This window comes from Balaenoptera physalus (genome assembly GCF_965194825.1).
Source record: "Balaenoptera physalus genome assembly, chromosome: 8".
NCBI lineage: Eukaryota > Metazoa > Chordata > Mammalia > Artiodactyla > Balaenopteridae > Balaenoptera > Balaenoptera physalus.
The window spans coordinates 117,309,989-117,334,871 of record NC_138887.1 but is presented as its reverse complement, the minus strand read 5'-3'; the positions used below and the strand labels follow the sequence as shown (position 1 = coordinate 117,334,871).

Sequence of the window (24,883 nt, the reverse complement as noted above, 5' to 3'; positions counted from 1 at the left end):
TTCACGTGGTGTCATCTGTACTCACTTTGCTTTGGACTGACTTTCCTTGGGCAAGTCCATTGGGTTTGATTAGAAGTGAATTTAAAATGCCTTTTCAGCTTGGGCTTGTGGGTTTGGTTTGTCTGGAAGTCAGGCTGCACGGCTTCAGTCCTTGTCACAGTTAGCTGTTACCACCTGGGGAGGAGCGGGGGGAGAACACGAGCTTTAAAACAAGGAGTCTGTCCTACTTAATCTGCAGCCTGGTTGATAAGGACCTAAGTTAGGAAGACCCTGGGGCCGGCTTCACTGTGCGATTAGCCCACCCGGTTTGTATTTTTGTACTGAGTAAGAAGACTTGTTAATCACTTCCTCCAAGCATAGTTACTTTAGATGTGGAAGTATCCAATATTTCTAAGTTAGAGTCCTTAAAATAGCACTGCTTTTGACAAAGAGAGAAGCTGGCCCCGTGACCCTCTGTGGCGCGCCCTCGGGTCCCAGCTGTCCCAGATGAGCAGCTGTGCGCTCTCCTACCAGGCTCACCTGACGCGAAGCAACCTCCCCGTGTCCTTCCTTTTAGATTATTTCTCAAGATGAAGCAGACAGAAGAGGGAAAGTATATGATAAATACATGTGCAGCTTTCTCTTCAACTTGAACAATGGTATGTTGATGAATTAGAGCGCATTTGGTTCCCGGGTTGCACGGGCCCTTCTGGTGGCTTGAGTATCAGAAACGACGTTAGGGGCCCCCAGTGTCAGCAGTGTTGGAAGGAGCCCCGGCCTGGGCTAAGGAATGGGCTGTTTGCTGGGAAGCCAGCCAGGTTGGATGAGTGTAACTTGGGGGTGCAGGTGGAGGCTCCTCAGCCGTAGGGGGTTCTGTGTGCAGGGAGCGATCGCTGCCCCGGCCCCAGGCCGTTCCTTGGCTTCACTGCCTGGCTCTCCTCTCGTGCCCCTCTTGTGCCACAGGTACCAGTCGGCTGGGCCCACCTCCTCCAGTCAGTGCCTCTGACCTGGGAAGGGTGTGGAGCACAGCCTTGTGAAGCATCTCCACACTGTCCCTGGGGGTCCTCGGAGGGCTGTGAGGGTAAAGGGCGCAGCGTGTGCAGATGCTGGTCCCGGGTGCAGTCGGGTCACGGCTGGGAGTGTGCACTTCACACCCGAGCTGTTCAGGGGGCCTCTCAGCTGAAGCAAGTAGAGTGGGTTCTTTCATGAATGTGCTCCATAAATGGTAATAATGAAAAAAACTAATATAATTTAAAATGTGAAGGGAAGAATTTAGTCAGATTTTATTTTTTGCCATGCTTTGCTCAGTAAGACGTATTTATAGCTGATATAACTGTCTTGAATCACTGATGAATTTTTACCTAGAGAACATTTTCTTTCAAATGTCATTTCATACTTGGTAAAGTTGGTTGAATGATTTGCTTTTGAAGGCAAACCCTGAAGAAGTCTGACCAGTTGTATTTCCGGAATCACAATAACTTTGTGTTTATTGAGCTATAGCTGCAGTTGTTTACTGGACTTGCTTATTTTTTCTCTTTAGATTTTGTGGTGGATGCAACCCGCAAGGGTAACAAAATTCGTTTTGCAAATCACTCAGTAAATCCAAACTGCTATGCAAAAGGTAGGTAGGTGTCCCCGGAGGTGGAACTGCTGCAGGTTGACCTCAGTGGTCTGGGTTGACGTGTTACGTGAATGGTCAGCAACCCTCCGGGGCCGCCGTCACTGACCCCAGCTCTCTCTCTGCAGTGATGATGGTTAACGGCGATCACAGGATAGGGATTTTTGCCAAGAGAGCCATCCAGACTGGCGAAGAGCTGTTTTTTGACTACAGGTTGGTGACAGTACATTCCTAGCGCCATCAGGGCTCTTTCTCCCTGGGCCAGCTCCGCGCTGGGGCGTCTGTCGTTGGAGGGACAGAGTTCTGGTCGTCATGGGCAGTGGTGGGAGTTTGGTAACGTAGTTTCCATTAGACAAGTAATGCTTTAATGTAAGTCAAAAAAATGTAGAAAGCTCCATTTTTACCTTTGGGGTCCTTTCTGCAGGAAAAGGCACGCCAGCCATCAGGGTGCGGAGCCGAGGCACTCGGCTGGCAGTTTACACTGTCAAGCTCTGGGGGATAAACTGACAAGTTCTATAATTTTTATTTAAATGCACTCAGATGACTATCTATCTAGTTAAACGAATCCTGTGGCTGAATGTACATCCCATCCAGAAGCTGTTTTTTGAGTGCTGAGTTGTAAACTAGGGCCCGTGTGTAGCCACTTTCAGTGGCAAACTGCGGCACAGCTGAAGGCGAGACCTACCCCGATCTTTAGCGGCAGGTTACGGAGCCGCAGCCCCGCTAGCTGTGAGTGAGGAACGGCTGCTAGACCTTCCTTTGGGTGAGCTGTAGGTTCCAGCCGGCGGTGGAGGTCGCAGGTGGCTCTTCTGGCCTCGGTCCTGTTCCTTCTTCAAGGGGGGCCGGGGAGGGGGGCGGTGACCGGCTCTGGCTGCTCCTGGGCCCCGTTGACTAAGGGCCCAAGTCTGGGCTCTGCCGCGTCGCAGTTACTTTGCCTTCCCCGTGTTAGGCCTCAAGACCGTGCTTCGGGCCTGCCTTCGCCGGCGGTTGGTTTCAGGGGCACAGGGCTGGCTGCGGAGAGAACTGGGGAAGGGTTGTACTACCAGTTCCGTCCACTTTGCAGCTGGAATAGGCCCAAAGATGCAGCTGTGCAACGGGATGCGTGTGTGCTTTTCCTCGTGGATGTGTGAGTGCTACACACTCAGCTCAGCAGACTTGGTTGTGCTGCTGGAGGGCGCTCACCCCTTTTCCCTGCTGTTCCAGATACAGCCAGGCTGACGCCCTCAAGTACGTGGGCATCGAAAGAGAAATGGAAATCCCTTGACGTCTGCTACCTCCCCCCTCCTCCTCTTGGAACAGCTGCCTTAGCTTCAGGAACCTCGAGTACTGTGGGCGATTTAGAAAAAGAAAATGCAGTTTGAAATTCTGAATTTGCTAAGTACTGTAAGAATAATTTATAGTAATGAGTTTAAAAATCAACTTTTTATTGCCTTCTCACCAGCTGCAAAGTGTTTTGTACCAGTGAATTTTTGCAATAATGCAGTGTGGTACATTTTTCAACTTTGAATAAAGAATACTTGAACTTCTCCTGGTCGTTGTCATCTGTCACACAGCTTCCCCAGCTGATTTTAGAAAAAGACGACTGAGTGAGCCTAATGGGAAAAACATTTAACTCCTTTGGTTTTCCAGTAGCCATCCTACTGAAATCTTGGTTTCACTAATACTGCCTATTAGGCAAATTAATACTAAATATAACAAATATATGCCTACATATAAACATACTACCACATAATACATGTTACAATTTAATAAGTGACTCACTGCTGGCCTCTGAGACCAGGGTGGGGCACGTCCCCGGCTGCCGTTCTCCACGTGAAATGACAGACAATTGGACGAAGCGACCTCTGAGAACCGATCTAGCTCTAAATTCCACGAGTCTAGATATAGCCCTTCAGAGAGATGACGGGGATATAGCCAGACTAGGTTCACACCTCCTTGAAGAAGGAACGAGAACACCCTCCTACGTCCCAAGGAGGCGGGCGCTGCTCCTTGGGCTGGGCAGCGGCAGCACAGTGACGCCCTTGCGGCGGGAGAGCCCAGACGGCTGTCGTCAGCCCGGGCGTGTAGCTGCCTCTTCTAGAGTTTGGTAAATTTTCATTGATTTATAACATGGTAATGCTTAACGGGAAGCTCAGTCAAAACTCACCTTCCTCTGCAGTTACACAAACGCTGACAAGACTGCTTTCCACTGCATCCATGCACCAGCCATAGCCACCTGAGTCCTGGCATACAGTTCATGTGCCCCTTGGCTTTGGCAGCGAAGAGACCCGGCCTTGGGGGCTAGTCTCGTGTGTCATCCGTGTCTTCTCTGCCACCCTGCTGGGATGTCCTGTCCCCATGCCCCACCCAGGAAGCGGGACCTGCACTCGGCCGCCTGTCACTGACCTGTTGACGGAGGGTCACCCCGTGCTTGCCCGATCACCGCATCCCGCCCTTGGCACTCAGCCCCAGCGGAGCCCGTCGGTTCCCTGCTGCATGTGGGCCTGTTCAGGACGCCCCAGGGATGACCTGCCCCCAACAGCAGCTACTGACAGAGCTCATTCCAGCCACAACTTTTGTACTGTTTGTAGCTCCCAACCTGTCCCCAGACGCCAACACCCAGAGGTGGGTCCTTGAGTCCAGGGAGGTTCTGCTCGTTTAATACACCACAGACCCAAATGCAGCAGAAAGACAGCAGTTGTACTGACGGACGGCAGTCCTTGTGAGCACCAGCTGGTGTGTATTCTTGGTGCACAGCAGGCTTTGTACCCTGATTTGCAATGTACCTCCAGTAACCTACCCACTGACCTCATGGACACGGAGATTCTGACCAGAAACACTTGACACGCAGCCTCGGCTACATCCCATGTGATCAAGAGCATCCTTAGGTCCAGGCAGCTTTAGATTTTCCTTTATCTGTAATGGGGGAAAAAAGCACAGAGCTTGACACAATGTATTCAAATACCCAGTTAACAGAGAAAATTTGGGCAAAAGCTAAGTTTAAGTATGTGCTTTTCTCCCTTCCCCTTGCTCCCCACACGGAGGTGGTAATTGACTTTGTATGTGGGTAAGCCTGGTGGTTAGTTCCCTACCAGGGAAAACAGACGCCTAAGTAGGATGAGTGTAATGAGTTATCACAAGATACGGATACGTTTCAAATAGTTTCCATGGTTTAGAAATACCACACATTGTTCATTGAGGATAAAGAGCCCGACAACAGGCTGCCCAGCTGGTCGGTGTCTGTGGTCCCGACGCTTTTCCCCTGATGGTCACGAGGACCCACATGGCTGACCGCAGTCCTGATGTCCAAACACAGGCAGCACCTCAGCCTCAGAGTAAACTGCCTCAGGCAAATTTGAAGGCGCCATGACAACACCGTTCCGCGTGTCAAAATTCTCTTCAATCGATATTTTGTAATTTATTAAAAAATTATAATTATCTACCTGGAAACTGCTTCCTCTCTTTTTTTTTGGCTGTGCTGGGTGACATACGGGATGTTAGTTCCCCCGGTCAGGGATCGAACCCGTGTCCCCTGCAGTGGGAGCGTGGAGTCCTAACCCCTGGACCGCCGGGGAAGTCCCGCTAATTATTTTTTGATATTGTCTGAATCATTCACCCTCCAGCCTTCACTGAATCCAGTCAGTGACTCAAAAGTCCCGATTTCCACCTCTGCCCCCGCACCCGCCAAAAGTCAACTAACATCGTGTAATTTCGATTTGTAGATGGGTCGTCAAGAGGGATTTCACACATGGATGTTGTGAAGAACGCAAGTATTCTGCTGTAAGTTGTATGAGCTTTGGGCTCTTACTGGAATAAGCTCAAATAAATGCTTGCTTGTTTCTCCAACCCGTTAAAAACGATTCCAGTGAGGGGTGTGTGTAGCACCTGGTATTAGAAATGTTCCAGTACGTCAAATCCGCACAGCTTTTTGTATGTGAACCGCGCCTCCATAAAGAGGTTTTAAAACACCATCCACACTCACCTATTATGACCAAGTCACTGTGCTGCCACTGGAGATGAAATTCATGTATATAAAATCAAATCACCCAGACAAGTTATTGCCATTCCTAAAAATAAAAAAAAAAAAAACTTCATTAGAAGGGGGATTCAGTTCAAATGGGTCAGCACGTTGGATTTTTTTCATCTGGGTGTGGTAAAATCTTAAATTTCTTTCAAAGGAAAATTAGATACCTCAACAAATAGGTAGGCCATCTTAAAATGCTCAGTCAGTAAAGATATTTTAAATTCAGGTGCCTCTCGGTCCTGCATCTCCTGTTCTCCCTGTACCTGTTACTTAGGCCTGTACTTTGGTGTCCCGGGCTGCTTCTCACAAAGGCACTGACGGGTGACCGGCTGGCAGCCTGCATTAACGCAGACGTGAGGTCCGAGAGCCCAGCCCAGGAGGGAGAGGCTCCTGGCGGTGGGGCCCCACCTTGCCTGCTCCCCTCCCAGGCGAGAGGAAATGGTTCCCTCAGACCGCGGTACCACAGTGACAGCCTGGAACACGGTTTTCCTTCAACCGACCAACTCCAGTGGGTTCTGCCAGGGCTGCCGGCCACCATCCCTCCCCCAGAGCGTGGGCTTCCTGTAGCAACAGCGCACCAGACAGCTTTCAGAAGGCCTGGGCATTTGTCCCGAAGTAGATTCGGAAGATACTTACTATTGAAGTTATCCTGAAAAATGCAGGGAACTCGGTTCTCGGGGCTTGTATTTGGAGGCCCCGGCCATCCTTGTTAGGCTAGGATATGGTTTGGGAAATAGAGGCACCAAGTCTTGAGCTGCTTTTTATTCCACACCCATTAAACAGGACAGTCACCAAGTGTGAGGGGGGGGCAGGTACAGGTACTGAATCTGAGGATGGGAGGGAACCACCCGATCGCCTACCGTCAGTCCGCCTTTGCCCACAGATGTCCTAGGTCTTACCAAAGGCACTCTTCATCCTGGAGGAACTCAAGAGACACCAGCAAAATCTCATTAAAATTTACCTTCCCACTCTTGATGAGACTCAGACACAAGCTCGGCAACTGGCTCCGTGGTGGTCACTTACAGCACGTCAGTCGCGGAGGCGGATGGACTGTTGTGAGGACAAGCAGAGCTGTGGTCCCAGCCAGGACTCGCGGGCAGTTTCCAGGTCGTCCTCGGAGCCCCAGGGCACCGCAGGATCTGGGGGGAGGGATGGTCCCCTGGGGTGGTGGCACTGCTCTTTGCCTGGTTCATACATTGGGAATCTTTTGTAAGATTGTTTGAAAAAGAAGAATGTACTAGAAAAAAAAATAAAGAGTGGACACCATTACACAAGTGCTTAGTCTATTACTACTCCTTTTAATAACCTGTTTAACTTTTAATTTTTGAAAACTAACCTGTTAGGTGCCAGATTGGTCCAAGAAACTGTAAGGACTTAGCTTTGGCGTCTTCCTCTGGCCCTGCTCTTGGAACCTGGCCTCCGGGCAGGTAGGGACCGGACAGGTGTTGACAAGCATGTTCACGTCTCACGTCACGGGAGCTGCCTGCGGTTTATGGGGACCACGAAGCCCCCGAGACTGAGCCTTCCCCGGGGCCTCGGCTCCCACCTCCTGTTCCTTCTGTCCTCGGGCCGGGAAGTGACGGCACGGGGGCTGAGTGAGTGACAGTGGTACATCGCCAACCCCAGGACCGCGGACGAGGAGGGACTGTCCTTCGAACAACTGGTCGGAAGCAGGAGGGAGGCGCTGGTGGTAGACACGGTCCCCAAGCCGCACTCGTGACCAGAGCCCGGGAACAGGGGCCACTCTTCCCGCGGGAGGTGTCGGGATGACCCCGTCCAGCCTTGCAAGTGTCCACAGAGAAGCCACGGGAGGCGCTGAGGCCTGGGAGCTGCCGTTCAGTCGCTGGAGGAAATCGCAGGGCTGAGCACAAGCGTCGAGGAGAAAAAGACGACAAAGGGCTTAAGATAGTAAGAGCTTACAAAGGCCAATCTCAGGAGGGCAGCTCTTGGGGCCTCAGGAAGACACTGGGAATACCCGTTTGCACAATCATTATGTCTTTTATTTACATATAGAAATTAGTAAAACTTAAAACAAAACCAAATGCGACTTGTACAGAAATTCTTTAATTTTCTTTATTTTCACACATTAAAAAATGAAACACACTATACAAATGGTTTTTCATAGCAGATTACACGTGGGTCCATTCAGACCTGCTCTCCAGGCGCTGCCGGCCTCCGAAGGGCCGCCCGGCCGGCCGCTGTCATTCACGTGGCCAATGGGTTGATTCGGATGCAGAAGCATGCAGCCCTCAGCGTGGAAGGTTCCATCCCCTCTGGTCTTAAATTAGCTTAAATGGCGTCGGTGTCCGTATTTACAGACGTGAAGTGTGGCGATCCTGAGCAGTTCTCATCGCCCCGAGTCCGCGATGGGAGCCTGGGCCTCGGGCCGAGCAGGAGGTCCGCGTGGTGCCGCCGCCCCTCGTCTCCATCCTCCCCACGGGACGAGGGGCTGCGCCGCAGTCAGACCCCTCTGGGGGTGGGTTAGGCCAGGTAACTGTAGGTGTCCTTTTCACCATCCACTCGCTCCAAATATTCTTTCTCGATCAGAATGTCAATGCATTTCTGGGCGCCATTTTCAGAAGAGGAAGAGGTAGTGAAAGGGAAAGAAAAACATGTTCAGGGTCGGAACAGAGACGGACCGCCCTCCATCCCTTGGGCACTGACTGAGTCTTCCTTCTGAGCAGCTGAGACGCCACCTCCGCGGCTCCCATCCCTCCAGCCGCCCCTGCCCCGCGGTACCTGCCGCCCAGTTTCTGTTTGAAAAGACTCCAACCAGAAACGAGCCGTGAGTCAGTGCCCAGGGGCCGCGGGCCACCCAGGGGACCCGGAGCAACGAGCCACATGCATGGAGACCACCTCCCCGGGGGGGCTCGGCAGGTGCGGGAGGGCGGGACGCTCAAGGCCCTCTGGGCAGAGGTCAAGGTGGCAAAGTGCTTTTGGGTGTAGGACACACACGCGACGGTGGTGACACCGGGGCGTGGCTACCGGCCGGGCGGGAGTGGGGGGCTCCCGGGGCGCGGGGCTCGCTCTCGTCTGGGGTGGCTGTTTGCTTTGCCGAGATCAGCAAGCTGAACGCCGAGGATTCTGCCCTTCTCTGTGTATACGCCTCAATAAGAAGTTGAAAAATTATCCTATTTTCTTTTGCAGAAACCTATTATACATGACTAAGCCAAGTTCCTTCTTCGCGACACAGCAATCAACCTAGTTTGGTTACCTCTTTTGTCTTCTGAAATGTAATCTGAATGCTTCTGCTATGTAATTCTTGTACCTTAATTACTGGGACCCGAGGCTTGAATCTTGAGGACAGCTGGGTCAGTACTTCTCCAAGTAACTGCTGGTGCTTTAGAACCTTCCTCATTTTCATAATTCTCACAATAGCCGCCTATGCGACCAAGGAAAGAAAAACAAATGTGTTTAACAGAGTTATAAGAACTTATCGGTAGTAATTAAGAAGCACTAGCAACAAGGCTGCCAAATACGCAGAGAACTGTGACGTCCTAACAGGTAACAAACACACACGCCGCAGAGAACTGTGATCTCCTAACAGGTAACAAACACACACGCCGCAGAGAACTGTGATCTCCTAACAGGTAACAAACACACACGCCGCAGAGAACTGTGATCTCCTAACAGGTAACAAACACACACGCCGCAGAGAACTGTGATCTCCTAACAGGTAACAAACACACGCGCCGCAGAGAACTGTGATCTCCTAACAGGTAACAAACACACGCGCCGCAGAGAACTGTGATCTCCTAACAGGTAACAAACACACGCGCCGCAGAGAACTGTGATCTCCTAACAGGTAACAAACACACGCGCCGCAGAGAACTGTGATCTCCTAACAGGTAACAAACACACGCGCCGCAGAGAACTGTGACCTCCTAACAGGTAACAAACACACACACCGCAGAGAACTGTGACGTCCTAACAGGTAACAAACACACACACCGCAGGCCAGAGCGCGCAGGGGGCCAACTCTATCCCCTTAAGTTCCGGCGCTAACACAACAAACATTAAAATGTTTTGGTCTTATGAGCAGCAATTTTAGTAGTTTAACCCAAGTAGAAAACACTTTTAAAATAAGAAAAAGTTCAGTCTTCGAAGCCACGGAAGCCGCCTGACCCTCCACTAAACAACTTTCCCTCCCTCCCATCTTAGTAACTCACCACATGTATTTGCTCTCATCTATTCCATCGATTATTCCATCTACTCCATCCAGAACCATCCATCATCCTGGCCACCACTCCCAAGTCCCAGGGAACACAGCCCAGAGGAAGCGCCCCCTAGCGGCGGCGGCCGCCTCCCACACGAGGGGACGGGCACCCAGGGTCACCTGAATCAGTAGTTTGCGATCTTCCTCGATGTTCTTGTGTGTCGTTTCCTGTTCCTGCTTCTGTTCCGTTTTCATTGGCACATTGATGTTAACCCGTAATTTCTTACTGTCAAGAAAATCGAGGAAACCAATCACTATTGTTTTAAAAGGCACGCAGTAAAGGCTTCTTTCTGTTTTCAATCTTTAAGAGGTGCTTTGCCCTCTGGACGGAGGGTGGAGAGTGTGACCGACCATCTCCCGCCTCCCTGCCACAGTCATCTCTCTGAAAGGCCCCTAGTTCTCCACAGGGCGGGTTCCTGCTCTGCCAGCAGCAGGACGTCTGTACTGCAGGAAATGCAGTTCCTTAACCTGCTCTCCCAAACTCTGTCAAGTGAAATAAAATCAAGACACTGGGACACAGAGGTCCAAACTTTCTAGGCGAGCCATTTAAGGAGACTTATTTGCCAATAGAAGAAAAACCCGGAAACTGAAACAGAGTCAAATGGAGACCCACCCAGGATGGGTCAGAGGGAATCAGAGGTCCCTGTCAAAGGCCTGCCAGGCCTGGCACCTTGCTCACAGCCCCCCATCTGAGGGGACACCGGTAAGTGCACGGGGGGTCAGGGGATAAGTATACGGCCTAGGACCGTCTACTTGTTAGATTTTCCTTACTTTTTATAACCAAGATATAATTTTATTAAGGTATCTGGCTTCAATTCCACCTCATCAACATTTGCATTTTCGTCTTCCAAGACCTATAAGAAAACAACTGTTACTACGTAATCTCAGGAAAAGGCTTTCTTCTAGCTTAACATAAAAAGTACACAAACATACCAATAACTTCGACTTCAATAAAATCTGTAGGACTTGTGCCAAAATGTCCTGCAATTAAAGAGAAAATGCATTTTTCTTTGTAGTAAGAACCACAGCCCCAGTCCCACAGTCCATTCTCCTATGGAAAAATAATAGTCACTGAAGCAGAATATGCCCTGAGGAAAAAGAGGGGTGGTGCCTCTTAGAGGGTCCCCAAAACCTACTCCTACAAGTGAAACCAACCCCCTTCTGCTCTTGATCACCAGTATCAAAGCTGACAAATCTACTACAAATACTAGAAGTCGTGCGTAGCTCCATCTTCTCGGATGCCTGACAGTGCATCCCGGACACTGATCGTCGCACAAGAATGAGCAGGGAGCGTCACGGCCTGGACGTGGTGAACAACACCGTCTGCTCACAAGCAGGGTGGGGACGGTGCCCGCCACCCTGCTGCTGACCCACCTCTGGTGAACTCTAAGCCCGTCGCGTGGCCTCTGGGCCGCTCCCTCCCCCCGAGAGTGGGTGGTCAGCCGTTTCTCAGCTCTCCTTCAGCTCCATGGGTTCCCGATCCCGTGGAATCGGACAGTCACCAGGCCGCTCACATACGCAGCCCCTCCTCCCGTGGACGGACAGAAAGGGCCGCCCCCCGCGTAAGGGAAGCCCATCCTGGTCAAGGAGAGCTGGAGAGGCCTCTAGCGTGGCGACTGGCCCCGAGTCCAGAGCAGGATGAGGACGCTGCCGGCCATGCCCGGGGCGCGGATGCAGAGGCTGCCTTCCTGAGCCAAACTGACTCCCATCGTGGAGGGCAGGGGAGGGGGCAGCCCCCCGCAGGGAGCCGGCTCTGCACTAAAAACTGGCTGAGGGGCTGGCGGGGAGACAGAGCACACAGTAAGGCGAGGGACCACTCAGCTCCGAAAAGCGGGTCCCCGAGGGCAGAGCCCCATGCCGCGGTCTGCGGGCAACCTAAGCCTCCACCCTAACTGAAGCCTCCTCCTTCTGGTCAGGAGTGAGGAATGAAGAACGCTCCTACGTGCAGAGAAGCAGATTAGTTTTGTTATTAGAAACTGAGAATGTATTCTGGACTAACTTGAAGCAGGACTCAAAAATAAATGACTTTCCTAAATTCACATGCTATGAGGCCAGTACTAGCCCGACACCAAAACCAGACAAAATCGTCCAAAGAAAATGGCAGACCAATTTCCTATGAATAAAGATGGAAAAATCCTCAAGAAAATTCCAGCAAACATATAAATTCCAGCAGCATATAAAAAGCATTATATACCATGACCAAGTGGTATTTATCCCAAGAATGCAACGGTGATTCAACATTAAAAAAAAAAAACAATCAACAAAATGCACCATACTAATAGACAAAAAGCACATAGTTATCTCAATGGAGTAGAAAAAGCATTTAAACAGAATCCAACACTCTTTCATAATAAAAACACTAAAACCAAAACGAAACGGAACAAAACAAAAAACTAGGAATAGAAGGGAATTTCTTCAGTCTAGTAAACAGCATCTAAGAAAAACTTAGTGACTGTGAGGCTTCCCCCCCAAGATCAGGAACGAGACAAGGATGCCCGTTCTTACCACTTCTATTCAACAATGTGCTGTGAGTTCTATCCGGAGCAATCAGGCAAGAAAAATAAATGAAAGGCATTCAAATAGGAAAAGTAAGTAGTAAAACTATCTGCATCTGCAGATGACACGATCACATATTAAAAAAGCCCTAAAGAATCCACACAAAAAGTATTAGAATAAATGAGTTCAGCAAGGTTGCAGGATACAAGTTCAATACGTAATTGTATTTTACACACCAGCAATGAACAAACAATTCCATTAACAATAGCATCAAACTTAATAAAATACTTAGGAATAAATTTAACCAAAGAAGTGTAGAGGCTTGCATGATGAAAACTATCAAAATGAAGCACAGTTTAAAAAGAATAAAAGACAATCTGAATAAATGGAAAGACATGCATGTTCACAGAAGACTTAATATTGTTAGGATGGCAATTCTCCTTCCAAGGCAATCTACAGATTTAATATAATCCCCATCACAATTCCAACTGCCTTTTTTGCAGAAACAGACAAGCTGATTCTGAAACTTACATGGACCCAGCATAGCCAACACAATCTTGAAAAAGAACGAAGTTGGATGTCTCAATTCCAAAACTTACTACAAAACAATAGTAACCAAGACAATGTGGTACTGGCACAAGAACAGACATTTAGATCAGTGGAAAAGAACTGAGAATCCAGAAAGAAACCCATACATCTATGGCCAATTGATTTTGACAAGTTGCTAGTATGAACCAATAGGGAAAAAACATGTACAAAAATATCCAATCACTATGTTGTACACCTGAAGCTAATGTATTAATTTATAGTTCAATTATACTTCAATAAAAAGTCAGGGCTTCCCTGGTGGCGCAGTGGTTGAGAATCCGTCTGCCAACGCAGGGGACAACGGGTTCAATCCCTGGTCTGGGAAGATCCCACATGCTGTGGAGCAACTAAGCCCGTGAGCCACAACTACTGAGCCTGCGCTCTAGAGCCCGCGAGCCACAACTACTGAAGCCCACGCACCTAGAGCCCGTCCTCCACAACAAGAGAAGCCATCGCAATGAGAAGCCTGCGCACCACAACAAAGAGTAGCCCCTGCTCACTGCAACTAGAGAAAAGCCTGCACGCAGCAACGAAGACCCAATGCAGCCAAAAATGAATGAATGAATAAATAAATAAATATATAAAGTCAACTATACTTCAATAAAAAGAAAAAAACAGGGAAAGAATAATCTTTGACCTTGGATTAGGTAATGGTTCCTTAGATATGACACCAAAAGCACAATCAATAGAAGAAAAATAAAGTGGACTTCATCAAAATTAAAACAATGTGATAAAGAAAATGAAAACCCAGAGAACGAGAGAAAATATTTGTAAGTCATGTATCTGAAAAGGGTCTACTATGCAGAATATATGAAGAATTCTTACAACTCAACCAAAAAGACAAATGACCCAATTAAAAACGGGCATAAACATCATTAGCTGTTAGGGAAATGCAAATAATCACAATGAGGCACTACACTTCATATCCACTAGGATGCCTATAATTTTTAAAAAAATGGATAACAACAAATGTTGGTAAGGATGTGGAGAAAGTGGACCCTCATACACTACTGGTGAGAATACAAGCTGGTGTAGCCACTGCGGAACAGTCTGGCAGTTCCTTCAAGAGATAAATATAAGTTATCATGACTCAGCAATTCCGCATCTAGGTTTATACCCAAGAGAACTGAGAATATGTTCATACAAAGACTTGAAAGGTGGAAACGACCCAAATGTCCATCAACTGATGAATGGATAGACACAGATGGTCCATCCATATACTGGAACATATTTCGGCCATAAAAAGAGGATGAAATACTGATACGTGCTCCCACATGGATAAGCCCTGAAAACATTATGCCGAGTGAAAGAAGGCAGACACAAAAAGCCACATGTCATATGATTCCATTTATATGACATGTCCAGAGCAGGCAAATCGAGAGAGAGAGAGAGAGAGAGAGAGAGAGAGAGAGAGAGAGAGAGAGTAGATTAATGGTCATAGGGGCTGGGGAGAGGACAGGTAAAGGGTAGCTATTGCTAGTGGGTATTGGGCTTCTTCTGAAGGTGATGGAAATGTTCTGGAATTGGATAGTGGCGGTGGTTATACGACCCTGTGAAAAACCACTGAACTGTATACTTTAAAATGGTGAATTTTATGTTATGTGAAATATAGCTCAATAAAAAATGATTAATAGGAAGAATAACATTAAGTGAAAATTTAAGTTTAGTAAGAAAAAGCTTAGCTGGAAAGAGGGTTAAGAACAAGCTTAATGAGAGAAAATGAATGAACGAGAGAAAAGCATATCATGTGTACGTGTGTGTGTGTGTGTGCGTGTGTGTGTGTGTGTAGGTATATGTTACATTGAGTTTAAAAATTAGTATTTAAAAAAAATCATGCATTGAGCCCTGGAATAAGAGCATATTCATATTCATAAGACAGATATCCATTTCAAATCAAATAAGACCCCCATCTCCTCCTCCCACATCTTCCCACAACAAAGAGGCTGACGGTAGGAATACCATTTTGATCTGGGTGCTGTCTGTCAGCTGCTGCACGGCGTAAGCGTCTTCCGTGTTGTACTGGAGCAGGATGGCCATCTGGAATGTGGATGCCTTCGGGTCCCCACATGAAAGAAAGAGAGGCAAAACCTAAATGCGTGGACAATTCTCAAGATACAGAGCCTCAGCATGAAGAACCTACTTATGAAACCAATTCTCCAAACAGATGCGAAAAACCAAAGCAGATCTAAAAGGGAATACAAAGTGTCATAATTCCACCACGATGCCACATTTTCCTGAAAGACGTCATTCTCCACCTTCTCAAACATTAAAGTGATTTTGAACTTTCTTCCAAATGCTTTGTCCATATAAATACAGCTGACCCCTGAATGACTCAGAGCGGGGCTGCGTTAGGGGTGCCGACCCTGAGCGGCTGAGCGCCCGAGTATAACTTAAGATCAGCCCTGTGTGTATGTGCTTCCTCCCCATCCGAGGTTGCATATCCAGATTCCACCAACCGTGGATCCGGGCTGTGTAGTATTTACTATGGAAAAAAATCCGCGTAAGAGTCGACTCATGAGGTTCAAGCTCGTGTGGTTCAAGGGTTAAGTGTACACACCGTATATGCAGCCACACTCATTTTATATAGATAAACACAGAGATACTCAGCCAGTGTAGACAGAAGCACTGAGCATCAACCTTTAAATTTGCTTTTTCACAAATACTAGAGAAAACTGTGCCTGGTACACCACTGACAGAGGAACCTGCGCGCTGAGCTGTATTATACTTGGGTTTTTGTTTGTTTTTTTTTATCCTAAGTACTTCACTATGTAAAGTTTAAATGGTTTAAAGCAAACCACAACTGCTCTGATGTATTTTTAGCAAACCGTGTGCCAGGCAGCGCGCACTGGGTTTAATTCCTCAAGCTGTGCAGGGAATGCCGCCCGCTGAGGGAGGGCGCTCCCTTCCTGGGGGAGCCCCGGGCACCGTCCCCCACTCCCCATGGGAACCCCTTCTCCCTTCCCCTCTTCCACAACCCACGGCAGCAACTGAAGGACCAGGAGCAGCACCGCTTGTCCAGGCGGAACCGTGGTCAACGAGAGAAACAGCAGTGCCAGTGTGGGCCTGGGTGAGGGCCTCTGACAGACTTCAAGATGCCCCCCGAAAAATGACCCGGGGGGCACGGGAGAGACTGGCAGCTCTGAGATCGCTCCCGAGGTGGGCAGGGGCCTCTCATCTCCGACGGCAGTGACCAGACCAAAACCGAAACGAGTCTCCAATAATGTCCCACAGCTTGGTGGTGGCCGCACAGGTGCCCACACTTGTCGTAACTCCAACTGTACACTTAGATGGGTGTCTTTTTACGTAAATTATCTCAGTAAAGTTTACAGAATGTCCACTGATCAAAAAAGGGGCACTGAGATTTTAGGTACTGAAGTATGAACTCACAGATTCTTCTATGTATACTTGGGAATAAAGAAAAATTTCCAATCGTACAACTGACCCTTGACACAGGTTTGAACTGGGTGGGTCCACTTACACGTGGATTTTGTTTTTCAGTAGTAAACAGGACAGTGCTACAGATCCGAGGTTGGTTGAATCCAAATGCAAGGGAACCGTGGATACAGGGGAACCGTGGATACAGGGTACCGTGGACGCAGGGTGCTGACTCTAAGTTATGTGCAGATTTTCAACTGCATGGAGGACAGGTGTCCCTAACGCCCGCATTGCTCAAGGGTCAGTTGTAGAGAAATCCACATTCAAGTGGATAAAGACCTCTGGACCTGGTGTAACAGAATATCAAACACTTAATTTTATCAGAGTAGAACTATTAAAAGTTTAAATTAATGAGCAGGTTGAGTCTGCAGAATGCAATCAGAAGTTTCTTAACACTTAAAAATAGATTTATAATTGTTTTTATAAGCACACCCTCTTCAAGATGGATTCTTTAAGGGAAAAGACCTTAACTGAAATTTCGTCTCTGCTGCATATCAGCCAGGAGCCAGAGGAAGTCACTTAAATTTGCCCGATCCTCAGTTTCCCAGCTATAAAATGAAAACCTAAGTTACAGCTATTATCACACAGCACTCAGCACCGCAGTGAGCGCCGAGGGTTGTTGTTAACGTGAAACTGCCCTGTCAAAGGGAAAGAGCTATTATCGTAATTAAATTCATGAAACTCCTGCTTTTTAAGCTACTATCTGACCACTTAGTGTGTGTCAGGCAGGAGCTATACCCAACACTTATTAAATACATGATTTCATTTATTTTTCACACCACACACAGAGTCGAAGCACTGACACGCGCCCGCCCTTTTGTGGAGGAGAAAAGTGAGGCTCAGTGTCATTAAGTAACTTCTCCCTTAGCCACAGAGAGTAAGAACTCAGCTTCTCTGACTCTTAAAATCCAAGCTGTTTAACCACGATATTATTTTGCCAGAAGCTTAACTCCAGATTTTGTTGCGTGAATCACTACATTTCTGTAACTGGTCTTGTCTTCATTTACACTTAAAAAAAAAAATCCAAAATAAAAAGGTGATCTTACCTGCAAAGTGTATCTGTTTTTGAAGCAGTTTGTTACTAATTCTCCTTTTGACAGCTGATATAACCATGTCAATTTTCTGCCACTGTGACGGCTGGCATAAAACGCTGTGAATCGCTGGTAACTCCGTTCCAGCTGGATACAGAGGGGGAAGAGCATTTGTGGAATATATATCTCACCATAATCTACAGTCAACATCTCTAAATAAAAAACATTGGTCTAAGTTTACAGGGCAAAATGCTTACATAACAGTAAAATACAAATATCAAGTGTTTACTCTCTTGCAAAAGCACGTTGATTTAAGCATTTGAAGGTACAATCAAAAAGTTTTTAGCTCCAGACAAGTCGGTATCATCATCACGATGTTCATCGCAAAACTGTTAGCTTCTACTTTCGAGAGTAAATGCCCATGTAAATGAATGCACTGCTGAGCTGGAACAGAGGTAGCCCACCTCTGGATCTCCTGCCCTGCCCAGGGCTCACGGCTGCCTTAGCACCGCCAGGTTTAATGCCACATGGCCGACCAGCAGGAACGTCTTCTGCAGACAGCACCTGTATAATGGTGGGGGCTGCCCCTTTTCACCTTTGCTCAACACTAAGGGAACGAACAGACGATAAAGTCATCCTTACCTCCGACGGCAAGGCAAACGTACAAGACTGCTGAAAGGGCCACGATCCAGAGCTCAGAACTTGAATACTGAAGTCCACTGGGGGAGTGGGGAAGAATTCAGGAATACATTTAATCAGCCTTATAAACTGAAAAGTGCCACCATTTCAGATAAACACGGATTGCTTTTTATTAAAAGAAAGCACACTGAATGAAAAGTCCTGCTTTAATATAAAACTAAGGGTTGAACACATTTAATTTCAATTAAATTGTTTTATTCAATTAATTTAGTAAAGGGAAGAAGAGCCAGAAGTTCTCTCCTCCAAGGAGCGAGTTTCTCATTTCTCTTCTAACGCGGAATTATAACTTCGTGTGCCCGTCTGGCTGCACCTGCTTTAGTTTTCTGCCATGAATAACCTCAGTCCCCCTGAGGCACACCTGAGGCCACCAGGCAAGGATGGCATGAGAGCCCCAAACTCAAGACAACGAGAACCCCAAAGTAAACCGACTTCATTATGTTTTGTGTAGCACAGATTACTCTGTGTATAGCACACGGGCTATACATTATAAGAGTAATGGCATCATCGCAGATGGCTGACAACAAGTCCGCTGGCACAGCTGTCAAGTTTAACAATGAAATAGTGCTTTCAATTTGGGAAAAGTACAAACCTCGTTTTTCATTTAAAAAGATAAAATCACCGCATGATGCTGCCAGATCACCTGCCACCTCCTGCTGCAGGCAGCCCTCACAGCGGGAGCCCAGCGGGCCTCCACGAATGAGGCCGGGCACCCGCCCGTCCCGACCCCCAACGGCAGTCGGAAGCCATGTCTGACTCTGTTATCTGTACAGCCAATTCAGTTTCTTATAATTAAAAAAACTGCTAGAATGGAATTAAACTAAGGTTAAAAAACATTCATTGAAACTTAAGCCGCGCGTGGAGCCCCGAGATGGCAAACGCCTGGGGTGGGGCAGTGACGTCAGCCAGTAGAAGAGGCCGAGGCTCAGGACCCGGACGCAAGCCCCCCCACTGGCTCGGCCCTCCGGGCAAGGCCAACACGCTTCCAAGGCTGTCACCTCCTGTCACCACACAAGTCATGAGGTGGGCAGTGCCTGTGGGAAGGACTTGCTTTTGCCTGTCCCTGGATTTCTGATACAGCTTCCACCATCTCTCTCACTAGCTACTAGCTCACTAGCGCCACCTCCTCCGAGAACCCCGCCGGTAAAGGAAGCTCGGAGACCGGGGTACTCACGGTCCAGAGGCTCTGAATTCGTCAGGTGCTTTTTGAACTGCTCATTCAAATCTTTGCTTACACCAATGTCTTGAAACATCCGCTGAAGTTTAGAGGTGTACTCGAAACCACAAGCTTGCTGAAATGAACCCAGATAACTGCCTTATTAATTTCTATAGAAATATAAATGTATACAGGGAATCCGATGGGGCTCACAGTACGTGACAGACGCTTAACCGTATTACTAAAGCTAGTAACGTTTAACTGTATCTCAGGGTATAAACATGCACTGATTAAAATTCTTACACTATCAAAAATTATACAGTTATAAATGGAACGGTTACGTCTTTATACACACAGTAACTATCACGCAGGCCCAAAGAGCAAGGATTTCTGACACCATGGGAAACACCGAGATGACACAGTTTGCTATGTCTCTCATCCACTACCACAGACTGAACGGTGCCCCTACCCCAGTCCTGTGCTGATGGCATTTGGAAGTCGGGCCACAGAGAGATAATTAAGTTTAGAAAAGGTCATGAGGGCGGGCCTCCTCCACGTTGGGATTAGTGTGGTCGTGAGAAGAGACGGAGAGGTTGCCCCCGACCCCGCTCCCTGTCATGTGAGGACGTGGCCGGCGGCCCCAGGCAAGCTGGGAAGAGAGCCCTCACCAGAAACTGAACTGGCGGGGACCTTGATCTTGGACTTCCCAGCGGCCTCCAGAACTCTGAGAATAAATTTCTCTTGTTCAAGCCACTCAGTCTATGGTATTTTGGTACAGCAGCCTGAGCTGAACAAGATACCCGTGGAACTATAACTTCGGGTCAAAGTGAAATATGCTATAAAACATATAGCAGCATTTGACAGGCTAGCAAGCACTGACACAAATGCAGACTAAGTGCAGAGGCGGCTGAATAAAGAAATAAATACTCAACAGCAAACTAACACTGACGCTTTCTGTCCTCCTGCAGACGCGGGGTTACTAATTGTTAACCAAGCCCAGAAAAAAACAAAACACCCCGCCCGCTCAAGGCCAACAGCACATGAGTACAGGCCACGCCACGTGGAGCAATTCTTGGTGGCGGGGGCAGAGCTGAGGCCGCAGGTGCAGGAGCAGGAGTGGGTGCTGGGCGCCGAGCAGGGCTCGGCTGGAACAGAAGGGCCCCCGGGTGTGTGTGCTGGGCAGGCGGGGGTGGTCGGGAGAGCACGTGAGGCCCGACGAGGGGAGACCTGGGCTCATCACAACCGTGGTGGGTTCTCGGTAGCGGAGCAGCAGAGCTCACACTGCACAGACTCCGTGTTATCACTGACTGATGGCTTTGCCCAACTGATAACCTGGAGAGACTACGAACTTTAATGACTGAAAACTGGAATTTTTCAGGAAAAGATTACATTTACCTTTAACTTAGAGATCATGCTTGCTTCGGCATCATCACTTGCACTGTTCTGATGGACGAGCCTCTTGGCCAGCATCTTTGCATAGAACTTCTGAAACACGTCTTTGTCCTCTATATACTTGAAGACCACCATCTAGAAAGCCACCACGAGAGCACACTTAATGCACTTAACAATCTGTCACCAAACACAGGCCAGAAACCAACACGTGTGCTTTGTCTTGCCCGGCCCTGTATGCCAACATTTATAATGACAAAAAATACTGTCCTGCTTCCCTGGTGCCGCAGTGGTTAAGAATCTGCCTGCCAATGCAGGAGACACGGGTTCGAGCTCTGGTCCGGGAAGATCCCACATGCCGCGGAGCAACGAAGCCCGTGCACCACAACTATTGAGCCTGCGCTCTAGAGCCCGCGAGCCACAACTACTGAGCCCGTGCTCCGCAACAAGAGAAGCCACCACAATGAGAAGCCCGTGCACCACAAGGAAGAGTAGCCCTCGTTCACCGCAACAAGAGAAAGTGCGCGTGCAGCAACGAAGACCCAACGCAGCCAAAAAATAAATTAATAAATTTAAAAAAAAATGTGAAAAAAAAATACTGTCCTGTAATCTTTAAAGTAAATATTTTCATCAACCCCTTAAATCACATTAAGTTGGTCTACACTTAGTACTAATGAGGAAAGTACAAATGCTAAAATTAATGACTCAACATAGGGAGTAAAATCATAGATTCAAAATAAAATAAATGATTCTACTACTTTCCACATTCCAGATGGCTCATATAAATAACTTTAAAGCCACTTGTCAGAGAAAAGGTTACAACGTAACGACATAACTACCCAGCACCTTACCACTTGGTTGAGCGTGTCTTCTAGTTCTGCTTCTTCTGGGTTCTTGGAACTGAAAATTTTTAAAAGGCATAGTGTTTTAAAACAAATCAGCAAACATTTACTAAACAAGCACCACTTTGCCAAACTACCATATCAGATTGTGGTTCTGAACATTCAAATGCTCAGTTCTTTTCAGATTAACAGGTGGAAGAGGGAAAGTTATCTTTCCTTACCTGTGGCAATTTGGCAATCTTATACTTTGTCTCTATTTCATAATCTATTCTCCCATATAATCATTTAGAATATCCACAATGAAACTGAACAGAAGATACTTGTTAAAAGTTTCCCAAAACATTCTGAACCAAGTTTTCCTTTAAGATAATCCATTTAAATGTAAGTAAATGAGCTTCACTTTTCTAATTGCCTTCTACAATACGCTTTAACTTTGAGGAAAAAAAAAAAAAAAAGCCTTTTAATGGCCTAATAATTAAAGACAATGAAAGGGGTTTTTAAACCACTTCTCAAGTGTTGCCTTGCGTTTGTCATTATGTCTACAAAATAGATGCTTGTCCTTTAACAACTGATTCATTCACTCTATTCTAGGAGCAAATATTAATTGAAAGGTGATTTCAGGGTAAATCAAAATTTAAAGCTTTTATCCCAAGAGTCCTTTATAAACAAGACCCCTATAAATTCATATAAAATGATCCAACCACCAGACGGGCTCCTATTTAAGAACAGTTGGCTCCGAAGGTCCATTCTTCTCTTTTTCTCACTGAGAGGTCAGGGCTGTGTCTCTCCTGAAAGAGGTGAATTCAGTGCCCGCTGGAGTCTAGTCACTGACACGCGCTCATTAAAGCAGCACTTTTGGAACTATCCGCCGTTCTGCCTGCTTCAGCAGCCTTAACTAAAGAATCATCTATCAAGAGACTTGATGAGACCATTTCTAAAAAGACAATGGCTAAAAAAGAAGCTGTGTATTCTGCCAAACAAACTGGAGTTCTATGAGTACCTACATATTTAAGATATTGAAAACTTTCATTTTATAGAGCCTAAAAAATGAAATCAGGTCAGAAGAGGCATCCCAATTTAAAGTCCATTTTCACTCCTGAAATGAATACATTAGTGGATCTGACTAGAATTGCTAAATTATACATTAGACAAGCATTGTGATAAGTAGGGGGAAAAAAATCAAATACTCAATTTGCACTTGGCCTTGGGCAAATCACTTACCGGCAAAGTTAAAAGAGATAGCTACTGCCCTTACCAAATGTCTTCTCATGTCAATCAAGAAGACCACACAGTTGTTCATACAGTTCTCAGTTCATAAAGTCAACTACATTGGATTTGCTACCGTTGAGCCATCCTTGCATTCATTCCTAGAAAGCTATTCTATGTTCTGGACAGTTATTCTTTAGTTCACTGATAAATTTAGTTTGCTAACATTTTACTTAAGATTCCCACAACTCTCTTCTAAGTGAGACTTGTTTGTAGTCTTTTTCCTGGTAGTGTAGGTGTTCTCAGTCTTTTTTGTAATGGGATTATACGAGCCTTTGAGAGCTGCTTAAAATACAATTTATTAATATTAAACCAATATAACTGGGGGGCACGGAAAACTACTGCAAAATCTGTTGGTGTGATATTTGGAATAGGAAAATAAGCCTTGAGCATTTCTAAACTGAAAAAAGCTACTCCTCAGTGAAAGAGACGCTGATGAAAACCAAAACAAACACACAAAAAATTAAGTGAGAACTTCAAAAAACACAACACAGAGAAGAAAACCGTATTAGGTTATATTGCCTCTAGTGCTTAATACACATACATTGATTAGGAAAAATACCAGTTGAGAAATAAGATGGTTAAAATATAAAGACTATGAAACAGCAAGAAAACAAACTCATTAAATGAAGATAAATGTTAAAAGTATGCAGACTGAGGAAAACACTATAGTATGTGGAGAGTCTTCTGTTTTAAAAAGCAGCCAGTGGGAGCTACTGCAGATTTTCAATTGGAAAAAATTTAATCAAGGCCAGCAGAAAAGAGCAAGTAGGGAGTGAAGAGAAATGGTGACTTTCTGCTGTAACCTCCACCCTCGTCACCACCAGCTGGACCTGCCCAGTGGAGTCTATTTAGCTAAAGGGTCACACGCACACCACCTGCCATTAGAGACATTAGTGATGTAAGAAAAACATGAACTGGGCACCGTACACATAACATGAAATGCCTTTTAGGAAGACAAAGAAGATGTATTAGGTTTACAGTATTTTCTCAAAAGGTACAAAAATTACAATTTAACATACGTAAAATGTAATATAAATTTTAACTCCTCATCTAGAGGCTGAGACTTTAAACAGGCTTACTAAGAAAAAACACAAAGTCACTAGTACCTCTTCTTCAACAAGGAGTCACAGTATCGAGCCAGCAGCTCGGGGGATTTACTGGATGACTGAGCCATTTTGGTGACCGCGTTGTTGTTTATGAAGCGACCGCAAGCCTGCAGATGACAGGAGACACAGTCAGAGGCCAGTGCGCCAGCCACTGTCCCCAGGAGAGCCGCGGGCCAGTGCACCCACCTTGTCCAGCGCGGCCACGAACCCAGCATCGTTGTTGAACGCTGACATCACCAGGGCGTTGTATTTTTTGTGAACGTCCAGCACTGTCTGTACGTACATCTTGGGGTCCTTGGGCAGAGGGAAAAACAGACACACAAGTTGGTTTCTGGGGACTAAATTGCACACTAACATGCTACTAGAAAACATTCCAAAAGGTTTGGATACTTCTTCAAAGATGTTAACAAGTAAGCATCAAGAAACAGTTTTCATTCCATCATCAAAACACATAGGACATGATGTTTATAGATATAATAAAAGAAAATATATTCTCTGCACTCGAAATTAAATACTGACTTCAAGCTATATGAAAAACAGTGATTGTTCAAATTATTTGAAAACTCAAAGGGATCATAGAAAATAAACTTTCAAAGTGATAGCTTTACTTTGCCAATTTTTGTTGTTAACAATTCAACTTCTAGACTTTGTTTTGGCTGGGGAAACCAGTCTATCAGTTATTTAGAACTTAGCTGGGCAGGCAATGCAAGGATAACATAGCTTTTAGGTCCTAGGAAGTGTGGATGAGGGGCCGGGGTGGGTCAGACGTGGCAGCAAGGGTGAGACTAGTACATCCGGGAAAATCAGAAGACCCACGTGGACAAACAGAGAGAACTGAGACGGGAAAGGCCAGGGCCTGGGAGACAGGCAGAGCACTGTGGGATCGGCCGGGTAGCCCAGTGGGAGTCTCTGGACAAAGGAACAACAGGATGGAAATGAAATGTGAAAGTCAGCCACAGGAGTGGCTTCTGGAGCGATACAGAAGGAACACAGGAAGGTGGGCGCCAAAGGAGACAGTCCTGGGTAATCGGAAAGCAGACGCCGACGCTGAGCCTGCAG

General features: G+C 46.8%; 2 protein-coding genes across 20 annotated transcripts in view; one reads left to right on the top strand and one right to left on the bottom strand.

Moving 5' to 3' along the window:
- EZH2 (enhancer of zeste 2 polycomb repressive complex 2 subunit) overlaps positions 1-3,124 on the top strand; it is a 63,254-nt gene extending 60,130 nt beyond the window's left edge. For all 15 annotated transcript variants that reach the window (XM_082473856.1, XM_082473864.1, XM_082473867.1 and 12 more), the window contains 4 exons: positions 557-638; positions 1,520-1,600; positions 1,726-1,810; positions 2,801-3,124. In XM_082473856.1, the coding sequence (XP_082329982.1) occupies positions 557-638; positions 1,520-1,600; positions 1,726-1,810; positions 2,801-2,861 (309 nt within the window). In that variant the 3' untranslated portion in view covers positions 2,862-3,124. The remainder of the gene's footprint in view (positions 1-556; positions 639-1,519; positions 1,601-1,725; positions 1,811-2,800) is intronic.
- A 4,524-nt stretch (positions 3,125-7,648) lies between these two features.
- The window catches only part of CUL1 (cullin 1), a 110,761-nt gene continuing 93,526 nt past the window's right edge, over positions 7,649-24,883 (bottom strand). For 4 of the 5 annotated variants that reach the window (XM_082473873.1, XM_082473872.1, XM_082473871.1 and 1 more), the window contains 13 exons: positions 24,011-24,118; positions 23,825-23,931; positions 21,459-21,507; positions 20,614-20,745; positions 19,237-19,354; positions 18,009-18,085; positions 17,382-17,513; positions 14,860-14,952; positions 10,750-10,797; positions 10,588-10,670; positions 9,937-10,042; positions 8,869-8,982; positions 7,649-8,162 (listed from right to left, as the gene is read on the bottom strand). In XM_082473873.1, the coding sequence (XP_082329999.1) occupies positions 8,082-8,162; positions 8,869-8,982; positions 9,937-10,042; positions 10,588-10,670; positions 10,750-10,797; positions 14,860-14,952; positions 17,382-17,513; positions 18,009-18,085; positions 19,237-19,354; positions 20,614-20,745; positions 21,459-21,507; positions 23,825-23,931; positions 24,011-24,118 (1,248 nt within the window). In that variant the 3' untranslated portion in view covers positions 7,649-8,081. Of the gene's footprint in view, positions 8,163-8,868; positions 8,983-9,936; positions 10,043-10,587; positions 10,671-10,749; positions 10,798-14,859; positions 14,953-17,381; positions 17,514-18,008; positions 18,086-19,236; positions 19,355-20,613; positions 20,746-21,458; positions 21,508-23,824; positions 23,932-24,010; positions 24,119-24,883 lie in introns of those variants that run through there. The other variant, XR_014267092.1, reaches the window with a different exon arrangement.